This window comes from Leuciscus leuciscus (assembly GCF_965113295.1).
Source record: "Leuciscus leuciscus genome assembly, chromosome: 1".
In the NCBI taxonomy this organism is placed as follows: Eukaryota; Metazoa; Chordata; class Actinopteri; order Cypriniformes; family Leuciscidae; genus Leuciscus; species Leuciscus leuciscus.
The window spans coordinates 31,519,781-31,546,209 of NC_138725.1; the positions used below are offsets into that span (position 1 = coordinate 31,519,781).

Consider the following 26,429-nt stretch of genomic DNA (forward strand, 5'->3'; position numbering starts at 1 on the left):
GTTGTGTGAAGTGTGGAGTTGAGTTGAGTTGAGTTTATTGTATCCTTCAAAGCTCCAGCATGATGGAATAGGAATCACATCTCTGTCATGGTGAGACGCATCATGTATCACAGTCTGCTGGTTTGTGATGTACCAAAGGCAATTTGTTAGTGTCTGAAAATACAAAGAAAAAAAATATTATGAGATGAAAAATATCTTACGAAAGCCTGTGGCTAAAGTAGAAAAGTGGAACTCTTTGACAAATGTCATAATACCATAATTCAAATATTATAATCAACTTACAGTCAGCAAAAATGAGCCTTGGTTTGTGCTCCCTGAAAGAGAAAAGCCCACTCCCCGGGTCTGCAGGTTCCCCAGAATGTCATTGTTCAGCTCGTCTTTTTTGGTCTGTACATCTTTCGGCGGGGGCAAATGAGTAAGTTGCTGTGCACGAAACAGCATCTCGAATGCGGAGACGGTCGGGGTACTTTGAGCCGTGGAGGGCAGAGATTCTGGCTCTGGGGCGCACTTCAGTGCTAAATACCTGAACTGAAAAAAGACATGACACCACTGACAACCGAACCAAGCTGGTGAGTGGGGGTCGACACCACATTGCTGGCTATGTCCGTCCATTTGTCAGCTCTGACAACTTTGCCGGCAGCTGATACGAATGTACAAGAGCACTGTTTGACTTCTTGAAGGACGTTTTCAAATGATTTTAAACCCAATCTCACAATTTTGGTTAACATGCTAGTGTTGCATGGGCAAATAATCGACACATTACACATGTCCATCATTGTAAAATAAAGAATGATATTATGTTGATACGTTAAGGACTGGGCTAAAGTTAGGCTACTGTATATTACTTGGGTAATTCACATAGGTGATTCCCATAGACAGTAAAAGAACTGGACAGAGCCATCTCATTGGAACTCAACTGAGACATGTGAAGCCCATTTTTAGCGATTTTTTTAGCACTTCAGTTCCTGACGCGCAGACTCAAACCGACTCAAACTAAGCTTGATGACGTGAGCAACCTGTCTGACAGATGTAAATCTTCTAGTAGCTGTGCGTGCAAACTGCCAATGTTAATCTTGCAGAGACGGCGAGCCTGAGCAAAGAGTTCTTTGGCGTTGTTGGAAACTCAGAATTGAAAGACCAGGAGACTTGGTTGTTTCTTCAGCAAGAGTCTTTATTGAAAACACGAGCTGTCGGTAGCTGCAGTCACCAAGTCTAACTAAAACATTATACATTGTGGTTATATACATTCCAAGGGGGAGGGATTACATGGAGGCGGAAACTCTGAATAAAGCATGCAAATGAAGTGGGACACACCCTACTCTGAGAGCACTACCCAATTGAATCAGCATAACTATTCACATGCTGATACTGGCCAGGAACTCCAATATTCCGAGAGCCATCCCAGAGCCATTAAAGACAAAAGGTGAAAGTCAATCAACCTAACGATTCAACGTCTGGGCTCCGAAAGGTGAATCTCAGTGATCTGACTCATTTAAAACACAACAGAGAAAACAGGTCTGGCAGGAAAAAGGAGACTCTTACTGGAGACTCAATAATCATCAGTCACCAGTCTACCAAACTTTATCAGTTTATATACTATTGCAGTGGAAAAACTAAATTAAACATTTGAATGAGCAGGAAGTATTCTGATTAATTATTTTGTATAGTATTTGTATCTATGGGCTTCTCCCTTGACGTCCCCCCGATTGCCTGCGAGCTTCTCCTCCTGTCTGTACGGTAATTTCTCTACTGTGCGACAGAGAGTCGAGTGGTTATGACGCAATCGTTAGCCTATTTTTACAAAAACTGTTTCTACAGGGCCATAATGTAACATAGAAGGTAATGGAGCCCTTTATACATTGTCGTGTTTCTTTAGAAATAAATAATGGACAAATAGAGTCTTTAAACGCCTCAGATGTACAGTTATTCGTGGTCAAAGTGATGCCAAAATGAATGGGAGTCAATGGAATGCTAACGCAAGTGAAGTTCTGCTACAAGATGGCGGCACGTGGCCGGCTTCAACTTCCGGTCGATGGATTACCCGCTTGGTGATTCCAACTCTTACTCTCCTTCTACACATTATACATTATTTACTGTGCATATTCGTTCTCGCCACCTACTGGCAACTATTCAGAACACACCAAAAGTTACCAGTGCCTTTGTAAGCGACGACAATGATGTGTGAACGACCGTGTAGCTGCCTCGTTTGTTAGCATTGCTGGAGGACAACAGGCATCTTGCATCGCAAGAGTGCCATACAAAAACGGTGCTGTACAAAAATGTAAATTATAGTTCGCCTCAAAGTTTTTTATTTGTGTATTTATTTAATTTGTATTATTTCTTCCCCAAGCTCATAAAATAAATTTGGGTCGCACATAAATTGACAGGGTCGGTCGGAAACCGGAACCAAATTATTTTTTGTTGTATGCCTTAACTTGAGTTAGGATGCAGATTTACTATGTTGAATATATGTTCGTTAACAAAAACAGTAATATCTGTTAAACATTTTTTGGTATTTTTATTTGGTAAAATGTAATATTTTGACTGTTTGAGTTTCATTAAAATTAACCATTGGTCATCCAGTGTCATGCATTTAGATCATGATAACCACAGATAAAAACAGGGATAGCCTACGGCACCTCACTATCATGGCAAAATGTAACTTCATGGTTTCTATGGTATTTGTATTAAAAACAGAAGCCTAAATACATTATTAAAATACTGTAATTATATTTCATTAGTCCTTTAAAAGTACACACTTAAATGTGTATAAAGGTGTATGGCTCATAAATGTGTGATAAGGATTCGCTGAGTTTTGTTTCAGTTTATAGACGTGCTCAAGAAAAAAAAGTTCACCGCGACGGAGAGGCAGAACGCACACCCTGTTTATTTTCTTTATTTTACAAAAGCACAATGTTTTGATTTGATTGTAAGTGGACACATACAAAAGTAGAAATATCACAGATTCTTTTTTTATATTTCTTTTTTCTGTATAACCATAAATGACGGAGTAATTTAAGTTTATTGTACTACAATGTGAAGAAAATCCAGCAAAACGCGGGGGCGCGTTTTCCGACCTCAGAGGGTTAATACATTGTCTACATTAATAATATAATACAATTCAATATTTATATCCCACATTTCATGGTGCAGTTAATATTACTAGGCTAACGTTACAGTAAATTCATGGTAAATGATGGGATTTTGTAGACGGAAAAGCCTTCTGACTGTATCGTTGCGCACAGTGTTTCTCCTGTTTGTCAGCACTGTTTCATCTGCCTTTAAACTGGTTTAAATCACTGAGACATTTGTGTTCTTCGCTGGATTCAAGCGCTTCTCACTGGATCTCGTGACCAATCAGAGTAAACGCATCTGCTATAGTGAGCTCGCGCTGCACTGCCGTTTGGACTTTGAGGCGAGCGGATAAATGGTCCGTGTCCCACGTGGTTCAAATGAGTTTTGTTCCGCTTTTGGCGCATAAACATTATCGAACATTTATCGAACTCTTGATCTTCTATCAAGAAAAATTATATAGCGATAATTGTCGTTATCGTTTTATTGCCCAGTCCTACGTGTGCAGCTTCTCTCTGCTGTGGATCATCTCATGTGTTTTCAGCAGTGTTGGGGAGTAGTTAACTACAAATAGCGACGCTACTAACTTAACTAGATTTTTCAGTAGCTTGGCAGTAGCTCAGTTGCTTTTTAAACAGTGTAGCTTTTCCAGTAGCTAACTACTTTTTGCAGCAAGTAGCGGTGTAGCGCGAGCAAAAGCTACATTGCGTTTTGTCGAGCCTGCGCGAATCAGCGCGATGCAAGGATATTCTTCTTCTTGTTAGATTACAAACAAATTTTTTGCCATTACCGCCACCTGTTGTTTAATCACGCATCTTGCGGGTAACGGTTCACTGACATACAGAACAGTGGCGGCTGGTGAAAAATATCTTAGGTGGGGCTGTGTCATATTCAAACCATGGGAATAGGCTATTAGGCCTACTTTCTGCCCTTGGTATGTGTATTGTGCTTTGATGTTTATTTTGTTCTATTCCTTAACCCAGTCCCAGTGGTTCTCAAACTTTTTAGAGTTGTACCCCAAGAGGCTTTAATATCCTTCTGCGTACCCATTCTTCAGTCACACCTTTTTCAGTAAGGGACAATATTTGCCCCCTTAAATAGATTTTTTCAACTGCATTTTTGCCTTTACAAATACCTTTATAACATAAATAATGCTTAAAAAAAAAAAAAAGTTAAATAGATAAATATGCAATGATGGTAAAAACGAAATGATGCTTTTAAATATTAAATTAAAAACGCCAGTAGGTGGTGAGTCATTGAATCATTCAGAAATGAAGCAAGTGGCTGTATTTGTGAATTAATCATTGAATCATTGACTCTAAAGATTCGTTCAAAGCCGCAGATTCGTTCACAAACACCTCTGTGTGCTGCAGTTCTGCTGTGGCTTTCGTTACTTGGAGCTATTATTTTATTGTAAAAATACTGACAACTGTGTTGAAAATGAACATCACTTAATATTAATATTTCGTTTGCTGAACTGTTGTATAAAATCAATGTGACATTTGCAATCGTGTGGATCTTCATATAATGTGATCAACATTAAACACAGGAACTCGCACAGGGTATGTCTTTGTATCGAAGAGAGTTTGATTCTTTATATCGATCTCCATGCACAGCCTGTGTCTATATTTGTTCTTCATGCTAGTAAGTGCTAAATCCCTACTTTTACAAACATTGTAGAGAACGGCAGTATAGCGCGATTTGCTGAGGCAGCAATCTGCTCAAGACCTGTCATATAGCCTATACACGCTGCTTAAACGCAGACAGTTTTGACCGCAAAAGATAGTTGAGGTAATTTGATCGGATTTCATGTATTTACAGCATTTAACCTGAGAGTTTAAATCAGTTTAAATCGTATTTTAAGATGAGGTAGTATTAAAGGAACGGCAAAATTCAGCATTTTGTTCCCGCACCCCCTTCTGTCACCTCACGGTTTGAGAACCACCACAAACCCAGTTTGAGAACCACTGCCTTTACATATCTTTTTAAACCGAAAAATAATAATAATAGTATTACAAATAATTATTAGTATTAACCACCCAAACACAATTTAACACAAACTGCATGATACCAGTGCTCTGTCAAAACGTCAGTAGGCTAATTATTTAATGCCATATTACAAGACTGAGGCATTCTTACCTGCACAAACTTTCCATTTGCATCTGAAATTTAACTCAAACAGTTTAGTTACTTTCTCAGACAGGTCCCTCACTCCGGTAAATGTCCATGCTGGATCTGTCGCTGTTGTTTTAAAAAGTAATCACGGAAAGCAAAACAAGGCATTAGCATGACTGCATCCAGCTAGCCAGGCCGATAGACGCTGTCTGATGTGCGCGCCTCGGCTCGGGCACGCGCAGCTTGGGGCGCTAAACAGAAGCGCCCATAGCTGACTAGATTTGAGCTCGCTGATTGGCTACAGTTTATGTCAAACATGTATATCTTAAATCAGCAATTGGCTAAGCTGCTTCACAGACCCGCCTTCCTGGGGCGCTTTCTCCCAGCGCCCCAGAGCTGATGAGACGTGGGGGATGTGTAGAAAAAGCAGATATTTTGAATTTCTATCATATTTTTCACATATACTGGATGTATTTAATATCTCAAACACACAAATACTGACAATTTGTATGTATGATTTATGTATGTATTTACTTATTTAATGAGTGTGGCTCATAAACTGTGGTCTGACTCATGGGGGGGGGGCGGCGCCCTAGCGCCCTCTATTGGCCAGCCGCCCCTGGTACAGAAGTCAAGTGGGTTGACACACCCATATTATCCATGATGGAGCAAGACGTGGCGGCAGATTTGGAGGATGGAGATGGAGAAACAACTAACGTTAATTACCCATGGCCTTATTTGTCCAAGTTCATGTCTCTCAAAGAGACTGTCTACTGCAACTACACCAGATAGTTCTTTCCCTGCCAGTGCCACATGTGAGCGGTTGTTCAATGTATTTTCTTGCCAAAATTCAACCATCTCACAATCGGTATTTTTGAGAAAATGTTCTACATGCAATTTACGTTGGATGTATGTTCTTGCAATGTTGTATTTGTTGCAATTTTGCACTTTTGACAAACAGTCTGAGATATTTGAGTGTTGTGTGTAATAAAATAATACTCTTTGAAATCATAATTGTATTGCATTGTTTTAAACACTAAATATTTTACTTAAAACATTCCTCAGACACTTATTCAGTTATTTATAATATACGTTGTTCAAAAAAATCAAAAGTAGTTTCAATGTAGCTAGCTACTTTTTGATAGTAACTTGTAGTGTAGCTAACTACTTTTCCAAAAGGGTAGCTTGACTGTAGTTTAACTACTTTAACTTACGAGTAGCTTGTAGCTTGTCAAACTACAGTTTCAGAGTAGCTTCCCCAACACTGGTTTTCAGATTAGCTGACTGACTGAATCTCTTGTCACAGTGTGAACACTTGTAAGGTTTTTCTCCAGTGTGGATCCTCTCATGGGTTTTCAGGTATGATGAATCACAAAATCTCTTGTCACAGTGTGAACACTTGTAAGGTTTTTCTCCAGTGTGGATCCTCTGGTGCAGTTTTAAACATTGCGCTGTAGTAAAAGTCTTCTCACACTCAAAGCACATGTACTCTCTCACACCAGTATGAATTTTCTCATGTCTATATAAATATAGCAGCAGTGAAAAACTCTTTCCACACACAGAACATGAATGCGGCTTCTCCTTCATATGAACTGCCAGGTGTGTCTTCAGGACTGATGCCCTACGAAATGATTTGCCGCATTGATCACATGTGAACGGCTTCTCTCCGGTGTGGATCCTCATGTGAACATTAAGGTTTGATGAATTTGCAAAACTCTTCCCGCACTGATAACACGTGTGCAGCTTTTCTCCAGTGTGGATCATCATGTGTGTATTAAGAAGTGTTTTTTGTGTGAAGCTCGTCCCGCACTGATCACATGTGAACGGCTTCTCTCCGGTGTGAATCCTCATGTGAATATGAAGACACTGTTTGGTTGTGTAACTTTTTCCACACTGAGTGCAGGTGGAAGATTTATTGGCTCTTCTTTTCTTTAAAAATGTCTGTTTAGTCTTTGAGCGACTCAAAGGTTTTTCTCCAGGTTTGACATGATGTTCCTCCTCCACTTCACTCAGTTCTTCACTCTCCTCCTTCACTTCACTCAGTTCTTCACTCTCCTCCTTCACTTCACTCAGTTCTTCACTCTCCTCCTTCACTTCAGTCAGTTCTTCACTCCCCTTGCTCTCTTCCATTAGGTCTGAAATCAAAGAAAAATATTATTATTCATCAAAATCATACAAGAGAAAAAAAATGAAGTGAAAGGACATTAAAGTAGACAACTAAAATATTACCACTTTGCAGTTTAAAAAAAAAAAAAAAAAAAAAAAAAAAAATTAAGTTAAATAAAGCGAATTTCCCTGTGTTTCAGTTCGGGTTTGGCGAATTCAATTCCCGCTCTGTTTGCCACAAAAACGTCACACAGTGGCCTCTTAGTTGAATTACAAGAACACACACTTTTTGCAGTCCGGTGGAGCAGATTGTATATTATTATATTTTGGATTTATTACAACCCGAATTCCTGAAAAGTTGGGACGTTTTTTTAAATTTGAATAAAATGAAGACTTAAAGAATTTCAAATCACATGGTCCAATATTTTATTCACAATAGAACATAGATAACAAATCAAATGTTTAAACTGAAAATGTTTACACTTTTATCCACTTTTATGAGCTCATTTCAAATTTGATGCCTGCTACAGGTCTCAAAAAAAGTTGGGACAGGGGCAACAAATGGCTGAAAAAGCAAGACATTTTGAAAAGATTCAGCTGGGAGAACATCTAGCAACTAATGAAGTTAATTGATATCAGGTCAGTAACATGATTAGCTATAAAAGGGATGTCTTCGAGAGACAGAGTAAAGATGGACAGAGGCTCTACAATCTGTGAAAGAGTGCGTTAAAAGATTGTGGAATACTTTAAAAACAATGTTCCTCAACATCAAATTGCAAAGGCTTTGTAAATCATCTACAGTGCTTAACATCAGGGCCGGCCCTGACCAATTTGCTGCCCTAGGCAAGATTTTACCTGGTGCCCCATGCATCACAGCCCATTTCACCCCGTCATTGTGTTCATGATTATTTAGCCTATATATATATATATAACATCTAGCATTCAAGTCAAATTACCTTTATTTATATAGTGCTTTTTATAATACAGATTATTTCAAGGCAGCTTTACAGTGATAACAGGAAAATAACGCAAAAAAAGTTTGCTTCTCCTGTACAGCAGATCTAGAAGAAAATAGTGTCATAGCCCAGCTGAGCTTAAGTAAGTTCAGTGATGGTTTATTTTTGTTGTAAATAAGTTATTCATTTAGTTAATTTATATATAGCACTCTGGATAAAACAGTGATGTCATCGTCCAAATGTCATTCATGCACAAACTATTCATGGAGCACAAGCAAAAGTGTTTGTTTTCCAGTTGATGGTAGCAATCTTCCACTAAATTATGGCACATTTCATGTTTTCACCATGAATGAAACTGAGAAATGTTTTCTTTAATGTGTATTTTACATAAAACATTGAAAGAAAAAAGGCCATATATCCCCCCAAAACTGCACAAAGAGTAAAACATTAATTAAAAAAGTGATAGTAGGCCTAAATGCATCTAAAAAAACTGACATGATTATTACAAAATCACACTCTGTCACACTGTATAACTGTGTTAGCATAAAGTTTGAGGTAAAAATAACTGCCATTAAATTATAGTATCTTACTACTATGCAATTAGATAAACTGTTCATTCATTCCATCACTTTACCTCTGTCTTTAGCCCCTTTTATCCTCTTCTCTTCTTTTTGGCACTGTATCTATTGCAGACTATAATGCTAATTTATATCATGTAAAATCGGCCATCCGTCACAATCAGATAACTTTCACCGTGTCTAGACCTGGCGCGAGCTGCCAGACCCGTTTCTACAGGGGTGGTTGTGTAAAGCGAAGCAATGCTGTCTACACTGGATGCAGCGAGAGGCGACGCTACAGAAAAAATTACCAACAACTGATCGCGCGCGCGGCGCGCTCTGTTTCTGACGCACTTCATGCACTCGCTGGGTGGGGGAAGATTGACGATTAAGTTTTTTGCTTTATTTGGTAGTATTTCAAATTAATGGTTTTAAAATAGTATTAGTAAAAAATAAAAATAAAAAAAATAAATCAAAAAAAAATTACTCGTTCACTCATTTTGGCGCCCCTATGGATGAGTGGCGCCCCTAGCATTTGCCTATTCCGCCTATGCCGCGGGCCGGCCCTGCTTAACATCATCAAAAGATTCAGAGAAACTGGAGAAATCTCTGTGCGTAAGGGACGAGGCTGAAGACCTTTATTGGATGCATTCGGGCCCTCAGATGACACTGCATCACTCATCGGCATGATTGTGTCAATGACATTACTAAATGGGCCCAGGAATACTTCAGAAACCACTGTCGGTAAACACCATCCGCCGTGCCATCTGCAGATGCCAACTACAGCTCTATCATGCAAAAAGGAAGCCATATGTAAACATGGTCCAGAAGTGCTGTTGTGTCCTGTGGGCCAAGGCTCATTTAAAATGTACTATTTCAAAGAGGAAAACTTCAAAGAGTGTTCTATGGTCAGACGAGTCCAAATTTTTGTTGGAAATCACAGACTCCGTGTCCTCCGGGCTAAAGAGGAGGAAGACCTTCCAGCGTGTTTTCAGCGTTCAGTTCAAAATCCAGCATCTCTGATGGTATGGGGTGCATAAGGGCATAATTATGGTAAGGGCAGCTTGCATGTTTTGGAAGGCTCTATGAATGCTGAAAGGTATAGTTATAGAGCAACATATGCTCCCCTCCTCCAGATGACGTCTATTTCTGGGAAGGGCTTGTGTTATTTAGCAGGACAGGGCAAACCACACACTGCAGGTATTACAACAACATGGCTTCATCGTAGAAGAGTCCGGGTGCCTGCAGTCCAGATCTTTAGAGAACAGCTGTTTTGGCGCACAGTGTTCTGATTTGCTTATTTCCTATTTACTTGTTTGGTGGAGGCAATCCAGAATTACTGTTGGTGAAATTATAAGCAGACCCTCTCAGAAAATGTTTAAAATTTCTCAGTTTAAACATGTTATGTTATCTATGTTCTATTGTGAATAACATATTGACTAAGGGTGTCACGATTTCGATTTTAAATCGAAATCGATCGAAATTAATGCTCAATCTCGATTATCGAATCAAAAAATGGAATCGTCGATGCTGCCACGCCCCATATGTCACGTCAGCTCGGCTTGCCTGTAATAGGTAAAATTCCTTTTCTCGAGAATATTGAAGCCTTTATTTTAAAACGCATTGCAGCTGCACAGCGAGAGCATCATAGCTCGTCTGAGCGAGCTGATTGGCTGTGCTGCGGCAACTGCACGAACCTATGGCGAGTAGGAGCTCTTGGCGCCCTGCCAACCTCGAGCGCACCAATTTGGACGCGGCTGAAGTGTATAAATTCAGAGAAAACTCGCCAAAGGACTTTAGGTTTAAATCGACTGAAGCGAAGTACCTGATATGAGCGAAATAGCACGGCAAGGCAACGCAGTACTCGTTCCCTTATCTCTAAGGGAACCGAGGTTACGCAAGTAACCAAGTACATTCCCTTACGAAAACGTTCTCTCGTACTGCGTTGCAAACGCTGTGGGAACCCAATTTAAAACGCCGTGCTATTCGCCTGTGACTGCTCTGAGGAGTCCAGGGAGCCCCGGGACTAGGTTATATTGTTTAAGTTTCCAATTGACTGAAGATAGAAGTTATTGTTCCATTATGCTGTTAATAAACATTTTAAATTTGACAATGTAGTGTGTGGTACATTGCGAACAAAGGTCAGATATTATTATATTGCATAAAAGTCTAAAAATGGCATAGCTTGTGCTTTCAAAAAAAAAAAAGTATTTAAATCGAGAATCGAATCGAACCGTGAGTTAAGAATCGAAAATGTAATCGAATCGAGGATTTGGAGAATCGTGACACCCTTAATATTGACTCATGTGATTTGAAAGTCTTTTAGTTTACTTTTTATTCAAATTTAAAAAACGTTCTAACTTTTGGGTTTGGGTTGTATACTTTTTTTATACATTGAATTATCTTTGTAAAAAAATACACTACAGAGTGACATATCACGACAGTGTCTATAAATGTCATATACTGAAAGTCTAGACTGACCGCGGCTTTAACTAGTTTTAAGTGAACTATTTTTGAGAATGATCTGTTTCCTACATGTGTTACTCAGCCCTGTTACTTAGTTGATTTTGAAAAATTTGTGAACCAGATATAAATTAAATGAAAAGCTAAAATTATATTTGACCTGATTTTGAAAACCAAAAATGAAACTTTTATACCCATTTCATAGTTTAACTGTTTATCTAAAAGTGATAAAGTGCTTGAATGTTTCTAACTTGAATGTTCTTCAGCATCATGAATGAATGAAGAATAAACACCAACCTCTTTGTTCTTCAGGATCTTCAGTGTGTTTCATTCTGCAGGGTTCTGGATCACTCATGTTCTCACTGTCCTCTTTAATAAACTCAGTCTTTGCAGATTTCAGTTCTTCCTGATGCTCTGATGCTCGTCTTCACTTGTAGCTGATGGGAATATTCCAGCATTTATTGGGCAATTGGGAGAATCACTCCAGTGGGAGGAGCTTCACTGTTGATGTAATTGGTGTGGGAGGAGCTTCAATTATGGTAAATCTTAGTGGGAGGAGCTGATCTGCCCAAAATAAAAAACATATATCAGTTGCCGAGTTTGTTTTATACTTACTGGTAACAGAATATAAATAATGTAATTAAATTATTCCAAATATAAATAATGGTAAGAAAAACAGTTCACCGCATAAAGACTAAAGAATAAATGTACATAGTAACCAACAAATAGCCTACCCTCAGTCTGCTGACAAAGCTGTCAGCTTCAAGTGTCAATTTACAGGAGATCTGAAGACATCAACATAATAAATGAGGTGAAAACAGAAACTATTGTCATGAAATAAAGAGTGTTTTCAGCAGATCTGTTAATATTGATGAGCCTCAGACTATCAACACTCATTCAACAAGCCATTCAGGATCATCAGCAGATCATCTTGCTTTATTCTGAGTGTTTGCTGTTAGAAACACATTAGGCCATCCTTAAAAATATTTTGGTTTGCAGTAACAGCAAAAAAAAAGAAAAAAAGGGACGGTAGGTAGGTCTATATTTTTTTAAATATAAAAAAAAAATTATATAAAAAAGTATATATTTTTTATTAAAAAAAATAAATAATCGGGGTCGGGTCATTTTTCACCTATGTCTAGGGGCTGTTTACACCAGGCCACTTCATGCGTTTTCTCTGATCGGATTCCAATCTGATTTATCAAAACGATTCCATTTACACCTGGTTACATAAATGTGTGTGTTGTTGTTTTTTTGCTGATATAAATCCGATCTTCAATTCCCGCTATATGCAGATTTAATGGAGTGCACGTCACCGAAAGCAAAGAGATACATTATTTTTTTGTACATTAGCTAAAATTTCTGAATCAAAGCCCGCAATAAGAGAAAGCGGAAACAGCCCTGGTAAGATCATTTCGTTTCTTTACATTTAATGAAGATGATTGTGTGTTAAGCATCTGCGACTTACTTTCACTTTGATTTGCGATAGTTTGCACGTTGATGCAGCTTCTCATCTGCGGCGAGTGTGTTGCAGTAGCGTCGTCATATATAGCCTATAACACGCTCTCGCATGTTTATTTTTTAATAAACCATATTCAACAACATATAAAAATGAAATAATCTTTAGAGTAAAGCCGCAGCCACCATTACCAAGCGCGAACCATTGACAGTGAATGAAACGAAGCGAACTTAGCTTGCAGGCTTGTAGTGTGATGCGTCGGTTAACCAATGGTGTAAACATAATCATAGATGACGCGCCACGGGTTTTTATTTAAAAGAAATAACGTAGCTTATGTTTGTATGTAGGTCTAGGCAATTTATATTCACAATACTTAATAACTAATATTATTTTATTGCATTTGTATTAGTTGTTTTAAGAGTTAAAAAAAAATCGGTCGGTCTTAACGAAAGTTTACAACCGGCAAGTCGGTCGGACTAAAAGGAAAAAAAATAATAATAATTGGGTCGGTACTAAATTGACAGGGTCGGTCGGGTTACGGCAAACAAGAATATGTTTAAGGATGGCCTTATTTGAGTCAGGATACATGATAAAAGCCTATAAAACAGCTCTACTGAAAGAGAATACTGTAATTTCTCACAATATGACATAAAACATCAATAACACAAAACAATACTGACACTCTGACATCTTCATCAATCACTACAGATAAATACAGTTGCATAATATGTCCAAATGAATCTAAATATAGTTTTACTTTATGATAACATCACTATAAAGTAGGTAGATCATTAAAATATAAAAACTTTGTATACACAGATCTGAAAATGATTATACAACTTTTAAAAATAAAGAGTAGCCTACCACAAAGCAACATTGTACGATTCATCAACAACTCACCAGGAGATAATCCACAACTGAGTGGAGAAGAACGGTAACTCAGTAGAGACAGATTTTCATCAGAATTGCTTGCCGCGGCTTTTTTCAAAAGTCGTTTTACAATTTGTACCCCCTTTTCTGCTTAACCATTTGTCTTTGGATAAAGGGGGCTTGATGTAGTATGCTTAAAGCCATACTGTTCTGCAAACAGCCTGAATTTTGCGACTATTATACTGAGGACCACTGTCACTTTGCACAATATGAGGAATTCCATGCCTTGCAAAAATGCATTTCATGCGTTGAATCATGTCATTCGATGTTGTATGACGGAGCTGTTCAACTTCAGGATAATTGGAATAATAATCTATAACCACCAAATAATCCTAATAATCCCCAAATTTTTCAATACCACGATGCCCCTCATGAATTCGACGAAGCATGTCTTGGCACATTGACACTGGAATGACAAGGACAGGGGACAGGTTCAGTAGTAAGAAAAAACAATGACAGGTTCAGTAGTAAGAATCTCCTTTAACCTCTTCTATTCTTGATCATGTACTGAAGCCCACACAAACTCTTGATCATTTTGTAACAACTTTCTCATATGGGTGGTTTTGGCTGACAGATTAGGCAGAAATTTTCCAAGAAAATTCACCATTCCCAAGACCCGCAGAATTAGCTTCTTGTCACTAGGTGGAGGCATAACAAGGAGGGCTTGCACTTTTGCTGGGTGTGACTCCACACATTTAGCTTGTCACCTAAAAGTTTTATCTCTGTGACTCCAAATTTACACTTTTTCTGATTGAGCTTTAAATCATGTGCTCAAACTCTTTCCATCACTTTTACTAGTCGCTGATTATGTTGTTGAAGGGTGAACCCCACACCACAATATCATCGATATATACACAAACACCCTCTAGACCTTCAATAAAGGTTTCCATGGCTCGATGACAAATCTCAGGAGCTGATTTGATTCCAAAATTAAAGTAGAAGAAAACAATATCTTCCAAAGGGAGTATTAAATGTACAAAACTTGCTACTCTCAGAATCCAATCGGATCTGCCAGGACCCTTGAGATGCATCTAATTTACTAAAAAACGTAGCACCCGACTTTTCACTAATGATCTCTTCACGGGTGGGTAATGTTCTCTTTTGATGCTATCATTGAGGTCTTTAGGGTCTAAGCACACTCTTAAGTCACCATTAGGCTTCTTCACACAGGTTATGGAGTTTACCCAATCGGTAGGTTGTTGAATCTGTTGTATGACTCCTGATTGGGTCATGCGATCCAATTCCTGCTTCAAGGGCTTGCGCAGAGGTGCAGGGACCCGCCGAGGAGCATGTATGACTGGTGTAGCATCATCTTTCAGTTGTATTATATAGGTAAATGGCAATGTGCATTGACCTTCAAAACATCTGGAAATTGTTTGACAATGTCAGTTACATTGTCACAGACAATCTGTAAGACGACGGTTTCCCTTTGTCTTGATACACTCTTTTAACCAAATGAAGGTCTTCACAAGCTTTATCTCCTAGAAGAGATTCATGGCCATTGGGAACTACAAAAAACATCAAACTTTTCATATTCATATATTTAATCTACATACTCCTTGCGTTTCAATTGGTTGTGCATTATAGGCTTTGAGGGGAACTGTACGTTTTTTATTTAGAGGTTTTTCTTTCAATGCTTTCACATCTCTGATGTTAATTAAATTAACTTTTGCACCCGTACCTAATTTAAAAGGCACTATGGTCCCATTAGCCACAAGAGGAACAATCCACTTCGAAGACTTCATCGAATCCTCACTGGATACACATGTTGCAGCATCCTGATGTGTATTCTCAAAGAGTCACTGTCATCTGCCTCCTCCACTACATGCTATGAGGCGCCACGTAGGATTTAAATCAAACTTCGCTTATCAATACATACATAACACACGTGCATATACATGTATACTATTGGATGTTCAAAATACATATATGAAATACACGTGCACACTAATATGAAATCCATACCAATACATATTATGTTAGTAATGAATGCATATACACTTGTGAATAACTTGCATATACATATAAACTTGACGCACGCATACACCTATAAACACTCGCACGTACATATAAACTTCCATGCATATACACCTATAAACACTCGCACATACATATAAACTTGAAGTGCGCATACACATCCATAAAACACTCGCACATACATATAAACTTCCATGCATATACACCTATAAACACTCGCCACATACATATAAACTTCCATGCATATACACCTATAAACACTCGCACATACATATAAACTTCCATGCATATACACCTATAAACACTCGCGCATACATATAAACTCGAAGTGCGCATACACATCCATAAAACACTCGCACATACATATAAACTTCCATGCATATACACCTATAAACACTCGCCACATACATATAAACTTCCATGCATATACACCTATAAACACTCGCCACATACATATAAACTTCCATGCATATACACCTATAAACACTCGCACATACATATAAACTCGAAGCGCGCATACACATCCATAAAACACTCGCGCATACATACAAAATAAAACGTGGATGTGTGCTTTAGTTGTGTATATATGTATATGTGAGTGAACTTTTCAGTGCAAACGGAAGGCATTTCAGTGTAACCGGAAGGCACTTCAGTGTAAAAGTCATTTGTGTCATGAAATAAGCATAAATGAGAATTTTTTTTTTTTTTTTTTTTTTAAAAGCCTAAAGCCTCTTACGTTGTTGATTTATATTTCAAACAACAATTCGACATTTGCTCGCAATGTTTTTCTAACAAAAAACTCATTATTTTGCAGGACAATTGTCTATTACAGTATACAACACAGATAGAAGGTGATCTGCCAATAAAGTTGTGGTGATGTAGGCTACAACATGCTTTAAGAAAAGTTTATTTCCATCAAACTGTGTTTTTAGATATTACATATAGATTACATATACCAAAGATTTTACATATAAACTGTCAGCATACTGTTAATTACAGTTAGTAGTAGGCCTATCATGGGAAGTAGGGGTGCTGAGCGTGACCCCTGGAGTGGAGCCCATGAAGAAATATGGTTGGGGATAAAAGTTCACACAAAAAAACCCCAAAAAAACTGGGGTGTTTAGCCTATAGTCATACATATTACATGTGTTTTTTTTATTTATTTATTTATGCTGTATTATAAAATACCCATATTATAACAAATAAATCAAATATATTTGGAAATTGCCCTTTAAAACGAAGGCTCAGTTTGTGGTTCACAATTATTTGATTAAAAACAACAAAAACAATATAACAAAGACAAAGTCACTTATATTAAACACTTATTTATTTATTTATTTATTTGTTAACAGAAGTTACCTTGCACCTTTAATTGCCTTCTCTATCGTCCTGTCAATCATCTGTCTCATTCTCGCGGGTCGCGGATATGATTACAGTTTCAGTAAAAAATGTATTTCACCATCATCGGTACCCACCCTCAGCCGATTGGCATTACAGTATTTGCAATCACCATCCCGTGTCAAAACCATAGACCAGGGCTATTCAAATACATTTGCAGGGGGGCCAAACTAGGAAATTCAAAAATTTGTGAGGGCCGGACGGACAAATTGATATCAGCTAAAGGAAATTAAAATATACTAGCCTATATACTAAGGTACATAATATGTGACCCTGGACCACAAAATCAGTCTTATGTGTAATTTTTTTTTTTTTATTGAGATTTATACATCATCTGAAAGCTGCATACATAATCTTTCCATTGGTATTAGGTTTGTTAGGATATGACAATATTTGGCCAAGATACAACTATTTGAAAATCTGGAAACTGAGGGTGCAGAGAAATCGAAATATTGAGAAAATCGCCTTTAAAGTTGTCCATTTCTATAGGCGATTGTGCTGCATCCACTCACAAAAATATTTTTTTTATACATTTAAGGTGGGAAATGTACAAAATATCTTCATGGATCATGATCTTTACTTAATATTCTGATGATTTTTGGCATAAAAGAAAAATCGATAATTTTGACCCATACAATGTTTTGTTGGCTATTGCCACAAATATACCCATGCGACTTAGGACTGGTTTTGTGATCCAGGGTCACATATATGAGATAAAATAAGGTACATTATTCTTTTGGTTTCCTTTATTATTTCAACACATTCAACTTGTATTGATTAGGCCTACAACAAAGTGCAAAACTGCAAATACTGAGACATATACACAGCTTTTACCCTTAAAACAGTAAACATAAGTAATAGCTTATAGCTATATATATAAAAATCAAATAATCAAAATAAAGCTGTCATAAGTGCAAAACTGCAACTGCAGTTTCAAGTATAACATTTTATTTGGGGAAATAACAACATTCAAATATCCCTGAAGTATATTCTTTCAGACAGTGAGTACACATTTTAAAACTAGAAAAAACATTTCAAGTGTACAGTAAGTACAAATCTGCTAACTATATGCTGTAAACATACTCTTGATGAAAAAACATACTCTTTTTCTCATTTAGTTTACCTTATTTATCAGTGAGAGTATGTGACTCAGTGGGAGAAGTGACAACGATTTGCTTTTGCCATTTTAACATAATCTGGCTCATATGTGGTAAGTGCAATTCTCAGGCACTGGGATAACTTCTCATTGCTCAGGCAGCAACGTGCCTTTGTTTTGATTGCATTCATATGAGAAAAGCTAGACTCGCATGTGTAGGTGGATCCAAACATTGTCAGTATCAGCACAGACACTTTCTTAACCCTCTGGAGTCTGAGCGTTGTTTTGGGCCCTGGGGGTGTTCTGACATGCTCTGACATTTGTGCTTTTTTCAGTTGCTTATAAACATATTAATGGCAAAGGTGTAAATTCACTCTATATAGCACAAACAGGACTACAATAATATGTGAGCCACATGTATGTACATGTTTTCATTTTTGAGAGAATAATGTTTATGCGTGGTTATCGAAAAAACTAAAAATTAAAGTTTTTGAAATAAGGCCACAAAACACATACTAAATATGTGGCAATAAGACTTTTGACTAATGGATGTCGTCGCCTATAGTTTTTTCTTCAAAATTATGTGAAAATAGTCTTGCTTTATCGTTCACATAAAACCATACATTGATTTAAATTGATGTAAAACAGGTTTTGCTTGGAAAGCCAATATGCGAGGGGGCGTGAACGAGGAGTGGTTTACACCTTAGAATACACCCACTCTGCATAATGATGAGCCATTCACTCAGGTGTGACACTGACTGAGCCACAATGCAAGGACAAAAGATATATTTAGAAGAAGACTTATATTGACCATTTAAGATTTTGCTTACATCTATCTTGTAAATATGTTTTGCTATTTTATTAAAACGGTTACAATTACAACAATAATTACAATTTCAACAATATTTCAAGTGTACTCTTTCTTTGTAAAAAAAAATGATTATAGGCCTATAGGCCTACATTTTATCTATGTATTCATTAGTTTGAATATAACCAACATTGGAACAGCTAACATCTTAGTTGATGACTTTATTTTTGACAAAAATAGTATTTTATATATAGAAATTGCTAAACAAAAGCTTATTTGATGTGGCAGTATATTCTACAGTAAAAACTGTACCCAAATCTAGTCAACAAAATGTTGTCTTTCATATTTCGTCTGACTGTAACGTTGTTTTCATGAAATATTAGGGCATATTGTTAATTTGCAGTTTAATACGTTGCTTATACAAATAGCCTACATTTTATTTCAACATTCAGTCGATGTTTACTTATCTCAGTATAGCAATGCAGTTTGCTAAAACATCATCATTCATTCACACACGCGATTTAAATTTAAACTGTCTTTGCCAGCTGTGGTAAACAGCGCGCATCTCTGCCGTTTATTCATTCATAAACAGAAACCCACGTGAAGAAATTCATGTGAGAAGGAAAAAACTTACAGTATTCCTCAGCTCGCTCCTCGATATACCCGCACTTCTGAGGGACATTTTCCATTAGTATTATTCCTCACAGCGCTGCAAGACGGTGTAAACAAGTAATGATCTAAATAAACTTGTGTGTTTTCTCGAGCTGATGGGGGCGTTCACAGGATTGCCTCAGCCATTTGCGTTTGAATAGCGCGCGCTCTCCGTAGGCGGGGCCGATTATAACGTAATGAGATGAGATGAGCTCGACTGGAATCGCTCTCTTTTAATACAGATTTCACAAGATGAGAATATTAGCTTTTTATATAAATTACTTCATTTAAAAGAAGAGAATTCAAGCTTCATGCCTGTGTGTCTGTATGTCTGTTTGACTGAGTATTCGCTGAGTTATTGTTAATTTTCGGACGCGTTTCAGAATGGACTTCACTGGCAGAGAGAAGGCAGAACTCGCTTCGTGTTTATTTTTCTTTATTTGGCAAAAAGCACAACACTTCGTTTTTATTGTGAGTATACACAAAAATAATACACATTTAACAGAATCGATTGATGTATGAAACTCCTATGGAAAATCAAAGTCAACAGAGTATTTATGAGTTTCTTTTACACTAATAAAAAAAAAGCGAGCTGGTATCGCCGGCGATACCGTAGACCTCAGTTAATTGTGGGGTATTTAGCCTGGCTACACTGTTAGACTTTTCTGTAATTTCTACAGTTATTTACTTTAAATCCCCCAGTATTATACTGCTATTTCTCTTTACAGTAAATAACTGTGATTCCCATTGCATCATGGGAATTTTCTGTGACGTCTAACACCACATACAGAGACTTACTGTATTTTTTAAATTTGCTGTATACTACTGTATTTGACGTAACTGCCTCTCTGGCTGGCACCATTCCATCGTGCTTTTTATTTCCTAATTTTTGCCTTACACCGCGTGTCTACAACGCTATAATAGCCAGAGGCTGTCTATATTGGACACATTGAAGCGACCGGACCTTTAAATGCAAACCTGTTTATCCCTTGTCAGAAATAGCGCGAGCGCTTGGACTCGTATCGGACTACGTCAGAAATATAACGGCCGCGGCGCATCACTACACCTATTTTTTACAGTCTATGCACTACACTGACTGTCTGGGATTTGTCGTGTCGCGTCAGAGCATCCAGTCTAGGTAATGGGGTCTGTCTTTTGTTGGATCGCGACGTTCGTGTCTGGCCCGGGGAAGAGACGGAATTCACTTCACCGAGAGAGAGAGATCAGCAAGCAAGGTAAAAAAACAAAACATTCTGTGTGTGTTGTCAGGATTGTGCCCAGTTTAACCTATGTTATAACGTTAACGTTAGCCTAACGTTACTCGTCGTCAGCATGGCGGTAACGAACTTTACCATGGTAAACTGAGCTAACGTTTCATTTTACACACTTTGTTAGATTATTGAATTGTCTAGTTAAAATATGCCAACGAGCAACGCGTTTACATTAACAATAAATTTGAATAAACTAATGTGAAATTCTGTTTATAGCCTAATGTTGGCCTACTGATGAGAACCTTTATAGTTTTAGCATTAGTTTGCAAACTATACCATATTATACTTTTTTTTTTAATGGAATTTAATATTTACTTCCATTTTTGTGTTTAAAGGCAACTGCAACAAAGCGCCAATTCGCGCCAGTGACTTCCAGCAAGATTCCAGAGGTAGGCCAGCCCATTTGTGATATATTTTGAGATAAATTTGCTGAAATGATTAGCAATACGCTATGTGAAAATTGCTTTTGAGCCACTGGTGCAGACTAAGTAGCTTACAATATCTTACAATATCTTATAAAATCTCTATAAAATTGGCTAACTTTATATCAAATAAGTGACCTTTGCCTTATGTCTAACTTTATTAGACAGCAAATGAACCAATCAGAAGATGGACCATTGTCTTTGTTCAGTCTCACCAGATTAAATGTATCCAGGTAAGCACTGCAGTAAAACTCTCACTAATTCATTCATACAAAATCTAGCATTCTAAACAACTTAAGTTTATATTTTTGCATTATTTTGATATTTTATTAGCCAGAAGACTCTACCATTGCAGTCCCACCTGACTAGGAAGGTCCTAACATCAGCACGCAGGTGGGTTAACTACTGTAGGAAGGAGAACGATCATCACACAGTGATTTCTTGCATGTTTCTTACTGTGTATTTGTCTCAAACAGGTACTCCTTCACTGCAGACAAGCTGAAATGGGCTAAAATCATCGATTTCAGTCGTTCTTTCTATGGATCTCAGCATTTTTGGACAGAATTTAGGATTTGTAAGTATTAAAATTTAATCTGGCATAATTTTATTTAGTTCTTTTGTATGCTATTTATTGACAAAAGCTGTTTACAAATATATATTCTTAAGTTTTTGTGAAAATAATAATAAAAATTAACAAAAAAAGGAGGTTAAAAATAATGTGACACTAATACTCTCTCTCTCTTTCTCTCTCTCTCTCTCATATAGTGTTGGAACCGGGATCTCCTCTGAAGGACTGAGTACATTTGTGTTTGTGGGCACGCATGCAGACCAGGGAACATTCTGATGTTGTCAATCAAGTTCTGAACAGGAACCAATCTTTGGAGAAGTTCATTTATTCACAAAGGTGGACAAAAACATTGTGTTGGCTTTTTAAAGATTATTTTGATGATGACTTTTACTCCTATGCTGTAGAAAAGATGGAGTAGACAGTCAGACATTGATAATAATAAGAAATGTTTCTTGAGCATCAAAGAGACTTCTTTCAAAAACATTAAGACACTTAAATACTTATTTTGGCCTCCAGTGTACATGAATCCAACAAATTTTTGGAAATAAGTGAAATTATTTTGAAGGTGGGGTTATGTGTCATGTATTGTGAAAAGAACTGTGTTTTGTCCTGTGTTGGACATTTCCTTTTTGAATGCTTAAAAATGTATTTATATTCTGCAGTTTTATGAATGTAATGGTTGATATTTCATTATAATACTTGTATAAGCTAAACAACCAATGACTACATTCATTTAGTCCAGGGTTCACCAATCTCGGTCCTGGAGGGCCGCTGTCCTGCAGAGTTTAGCTCCAACTCCAATTAAACACACCTGAACCAGCTAATCAAGGTCTCATTAGGCATACTAGAAACTTTCAAACAGGTGTGTTGGAGCTGGTTGGAGCTAAACTCTGCAGGACAGCGGCCCTCCAGGACCGAGATTGGTGAACCCTGATTTAGTCAAATGCTAATGTTTTGTTTATGGTTTTATGTATGTTTTCAAAAATGTTTGCAGTGAAGGACAGCACATAATGTGTTAATTTAACACGTTTACACATCTTTGTGTTAACCTCTCTGACATATTTACTTTGTTAAAATCATTAACACAATGAATGAGTTAAAATTAACACAAAAAACATTATCCCTAAACTCACCCATTAATGTGTAAAAATTTCACACATCATTTCCAGCATTGGCATGTTAATTTTGTGATATATATGAAATGTTTTAAATAAAAAAATGGTATTTTGTGATAACTTTGTCTAATTGGTTTGTATGAAAGTAGTACTTATGTAGGATAAAAATAAAATTAATCATATATCAAAATTATCAAATCTAATTTATATTTAGTACAAATAAAAATAATTACAGTAGTGTACTGATTAGCTTCGTTTTTACAGTAATGCACTGTACTGATTAGCTTCGTTTTTACAGTAATGCACTGTATTACACAAAACTGAAATATGGTTTGGTACTGTAACTCTTAATTACAGTAACTTACTGGCAACAGTGTTGCCAGTAAGTTACTGTAAAAAACCCTTGAAAAGTCTAACAGTGTAATATGGTTACACCAAAAGTTGATTGGACCTTCAGACTGCAAGTGCAGTTTCAAAGCAAGTGAAGACTGGATATTAATCATTTCTAGCTGAAGAGCACTCTCATCAATGTTAGACATGAGCTCTTTAACTTTTGCAATGAAGTTTGAGTCATGGTTTATTGAGAATGGATCGCGAGTAAACTGCATAACCTCCATTGGGAGACTAAAGCCCTGAAATCTGTCACTGAAGTTTTCAGTCAGCTTTGTCATGAATTCAATCATAGTTGGCATGACTTGTGCCCCTGGTGTACTGCTCAAAAATGTACGAAGGTGTGTAAAGTGCATCAACTTGTTTGTTGTTAGGTCAGACACAAATACATTCAGCTTTGTTTTGAAAGCACACAATCTCTCAACCAAATCCGCAATACATTTCTCTCGCCCCTGTAACTCTGAATTTAGTGAGTTTAAGTGTCCAAAAATGTCACAGAGGAAATTAACTTGTGTCATGAACTGTTCATCAAGCATGTGCTCCAAGAAATGAGCCGCTCGTTTGTGTTTACATGTGCGAAGGAAAGAAATAATCTCACTGCGGAGATCACAAAAACGATCCAACACTTTTCCTTTACTGAGCCACCTGACATCGCAATGAGCCAGTAAGTCAGCGTGCTCAGCAGAAGTCTCATCAAGCAACAGACGGAAAAGACGATGCTGAAGGGTTGAAGTTGAGCGGATGAAGTTGACAATGCTTGTGACCTTGTCCATAGTGTTTTTTAATTCACCGCTGAGCTTCGCGCACAATACAGACTCGTGAATAATGCAGTGTAAAAACTGCATTTGAGGTGCCACAGCTGACAGTCTGGCTGCTAGTCCTTGCACTCTTCCGAGCATAGCTGGTGCTCCATCAGTTATTAGCAAGCAAACCTTTTGTAAATCCAGTTTATGCTCACTGAAAAACGCAACAACATTTTGAAACAGCACCTCACCTGTCGTATGTCCCTCCAGTGGAATGAGTCCCAGAAGCTCCTCACGAAAGCGAACTCCATCGTAAAATCTCACATAAACGCACATCTGGGCCACATCAGTTGTATCTGTCGATTTGTCAATAGCAATGGACATCAGCTCCGTTTTTTGGATGTTTTCCAGTAGTTTATCAAATACATCCTTTGCTAGTAGATCCACTCGACGAAGAGCTGAGGTGTCTGACAGTGGTACTTTTTTAATAGATGAGGACACGTGGTCTTTCATTTTTTGGTCAACAATCATTTCGTCAACAACCGCCAGCATGCAGTCTTTAATAGTCTCTGACTCGGTGAAGGGCCTCTTTTTTCTCGTGAGTATCCACGCCACTCGTAGAGAGGCAATGAAAGCTCTCTCTTGTTTGGTACAAAACCCGCCAATTGCACGCTGACTTTGCTCAAAAGAAGTTACCAGTCTGTCTATTTTACGTTGTCTCTCCACTGAGCCCTCTTGGTATTGCGCAGAAAAAGACGAATGTTTTGCAGTAAAATGTCTCTTCACATTATATTCTTTGGCCACAGCCACTGATTCGTTGCACAGTAAACACACAGGTCTATCGGTCCCTCGCTTGCTTGCCGTAGTTGGCACAGTAAATAAGTACTTCTCCGTCCATTCACTCTGAAACTTACGATTTTCTCTGTCAACTTTGCGGTTTGGCTTGGACAACGCCATGTTAGATGCATGTGTCTTAGGCAGCGTGAGAACATCGAATCATCGAGAATGAGTGTTTGTCACCATGGAGACGACCTGCTCCGCCTGTAGGCTACTCTTGTCTGTGCGCCGCGGTAGATTCGTAGATTTTTTTTTTTTGACTTTTTTTTTTTTTTTTGAAGTAATTTATTCGTTTTTTGCCTGTGAACTAAAAAGTGAAAAATCAAGCCGAAATCTCTTTTTTTTTTTTTTTTTTTTTTTTACGAAAAAACCAATAAAGGGGCCGTTTTCTCGTTTATGCTTATTTCATGACACAAATGACTTTTACACTGAAATGGGTCCGAATGGAATAACGAGAAATGAAAACAAGCTCGTTTATTCGTTTTTTTATTTAGTTTAAAAAACGAAAAATTCGATTTTGACTCGATTTTTCATTTTTCGTTTGTGGTTTACAAATATGTTTATGGGTTCGATATTTCATTTGCACACGTGGGCGGCGCTGAAACGCCCCTTTCATCTGATTGGTCAAAACGCTCCGACTTCAGTAAGCTACGAGCTTTTCTTTCTGTCAGGCAGAGTCAGTACGACAAATCACGTACTATAATAAAATAATGTCTGAAAACACCACTCACTTGTAACTACGCACAATATTTGAAGCAGAATATGTTGCTGGTCACGTAATTCGTGCTGCTGCTACTTGCAAGCGACCCCATCAATGTGAGCCACAGTATAGCCTATGACAGATTATTTTAGCATGATATATTTCCCATTGATAAATACAGTGCAAATAGTTCCGTCGCTTTGGATAAAAGGGAAGTGGAAATAAAAATCAATAATAGGCTGAACGGTAGGCTACCATGATATGTCCGTAAAATGTTCGTAGATGACCTACCCATAACTGTTACATTAGATTCAGCTAAGGGGATAACACAGTTTGTACAGTATAAAAATGATGTCTAAAGTTCCCATAAAACATAAAAACCCAACAACCCAATGGGAATTGTTGTGTAAAACATCTGTTAATAATCTGTGATTACACAATTCCAATACGAATAGCACCGGGAGGTGTCTGGAATAACTCTGCAATGATCAGTCTGCATTTTTAAACCAGCTAATTTTAGGCTCATATTCAGAATGTCCTTCTCGTATAACGCCAATGACCGCACAAATGGGCTTCCTTTGTGAAATATAGTAGCAGACCACCTTTTTTAAATAACAGTTTAGATAGATAGATAGATAGATAGATAGATAGATAGATAGATAGATAGATAGATAGATAGATAGATAGATAGATAGATAGATAGATAGATCTTGAAGTGTAAAGCTTGTTCTCATACACAGATATGGCCTATTTATGAATGAAATTCATGCATTTATTTGTCATTTAAACTGATGC

At 37.5% G+C, this 26,429-nt stretch overlaps 1 protein-coding gene and 1 long non-coding RNA gene across 3 annotated transcripts; one reads left to right on the plus strand and one right to left on the minus strand.

Moving 5' to 3' along the window:
- Positions 1–132: 132 nt before the first annotated feature.
- On the minus strand, positions 133–25,455 carry LOC309477860 (uncharacterized protein). Of its 2 annotated transcripts, XM_082141332.1 has the most exons (4): positions 24,349–25,455; positions 11,567–11,833; positions 6,402–7,322; positions 133–153 (listed from the first exon to the last, which is right to left on the minus strand). In XM_082141332.1, the coding sequence occupies exons 2-3, from the start codon at positions 11,622–11,624 to the stop codon at positions 6,424–6,426; spliced, it is 957 nt and encodes a 318-aa protein (XP_081997458.1). In that variant the 5' UTR covers positions 11,625–11,833; positions 24,349–25,455; the 3' UTR covers positions 133–153; positions 6,402–6,423. The 2 variants fall into 2 exon arrangements, with proteins under 2 accessions (XP_081997458.1, XP_081997457.1); XM_082141331.1 differs by lacking the exon at positions 133–153 and having other exon boundaries at positions 5,423–7,322.
- LOC309478175 lies at positions 20,736–23,381 on the plus strand. Its single transcript, XR_014198844.1, has 6 exons — positions 20,736–20,823; positions 21,195–21,248; positions 21,446–21,514; positions 21,615–21,674; positions 21,758–21,855; positions 22,047–23,381. It is a non-coding gene; the product is annotated as an uncharacterized lncRNA (long non-coding RNA).
- Positions 25,456–26,429: the final 974 nt, after the last annotated feature.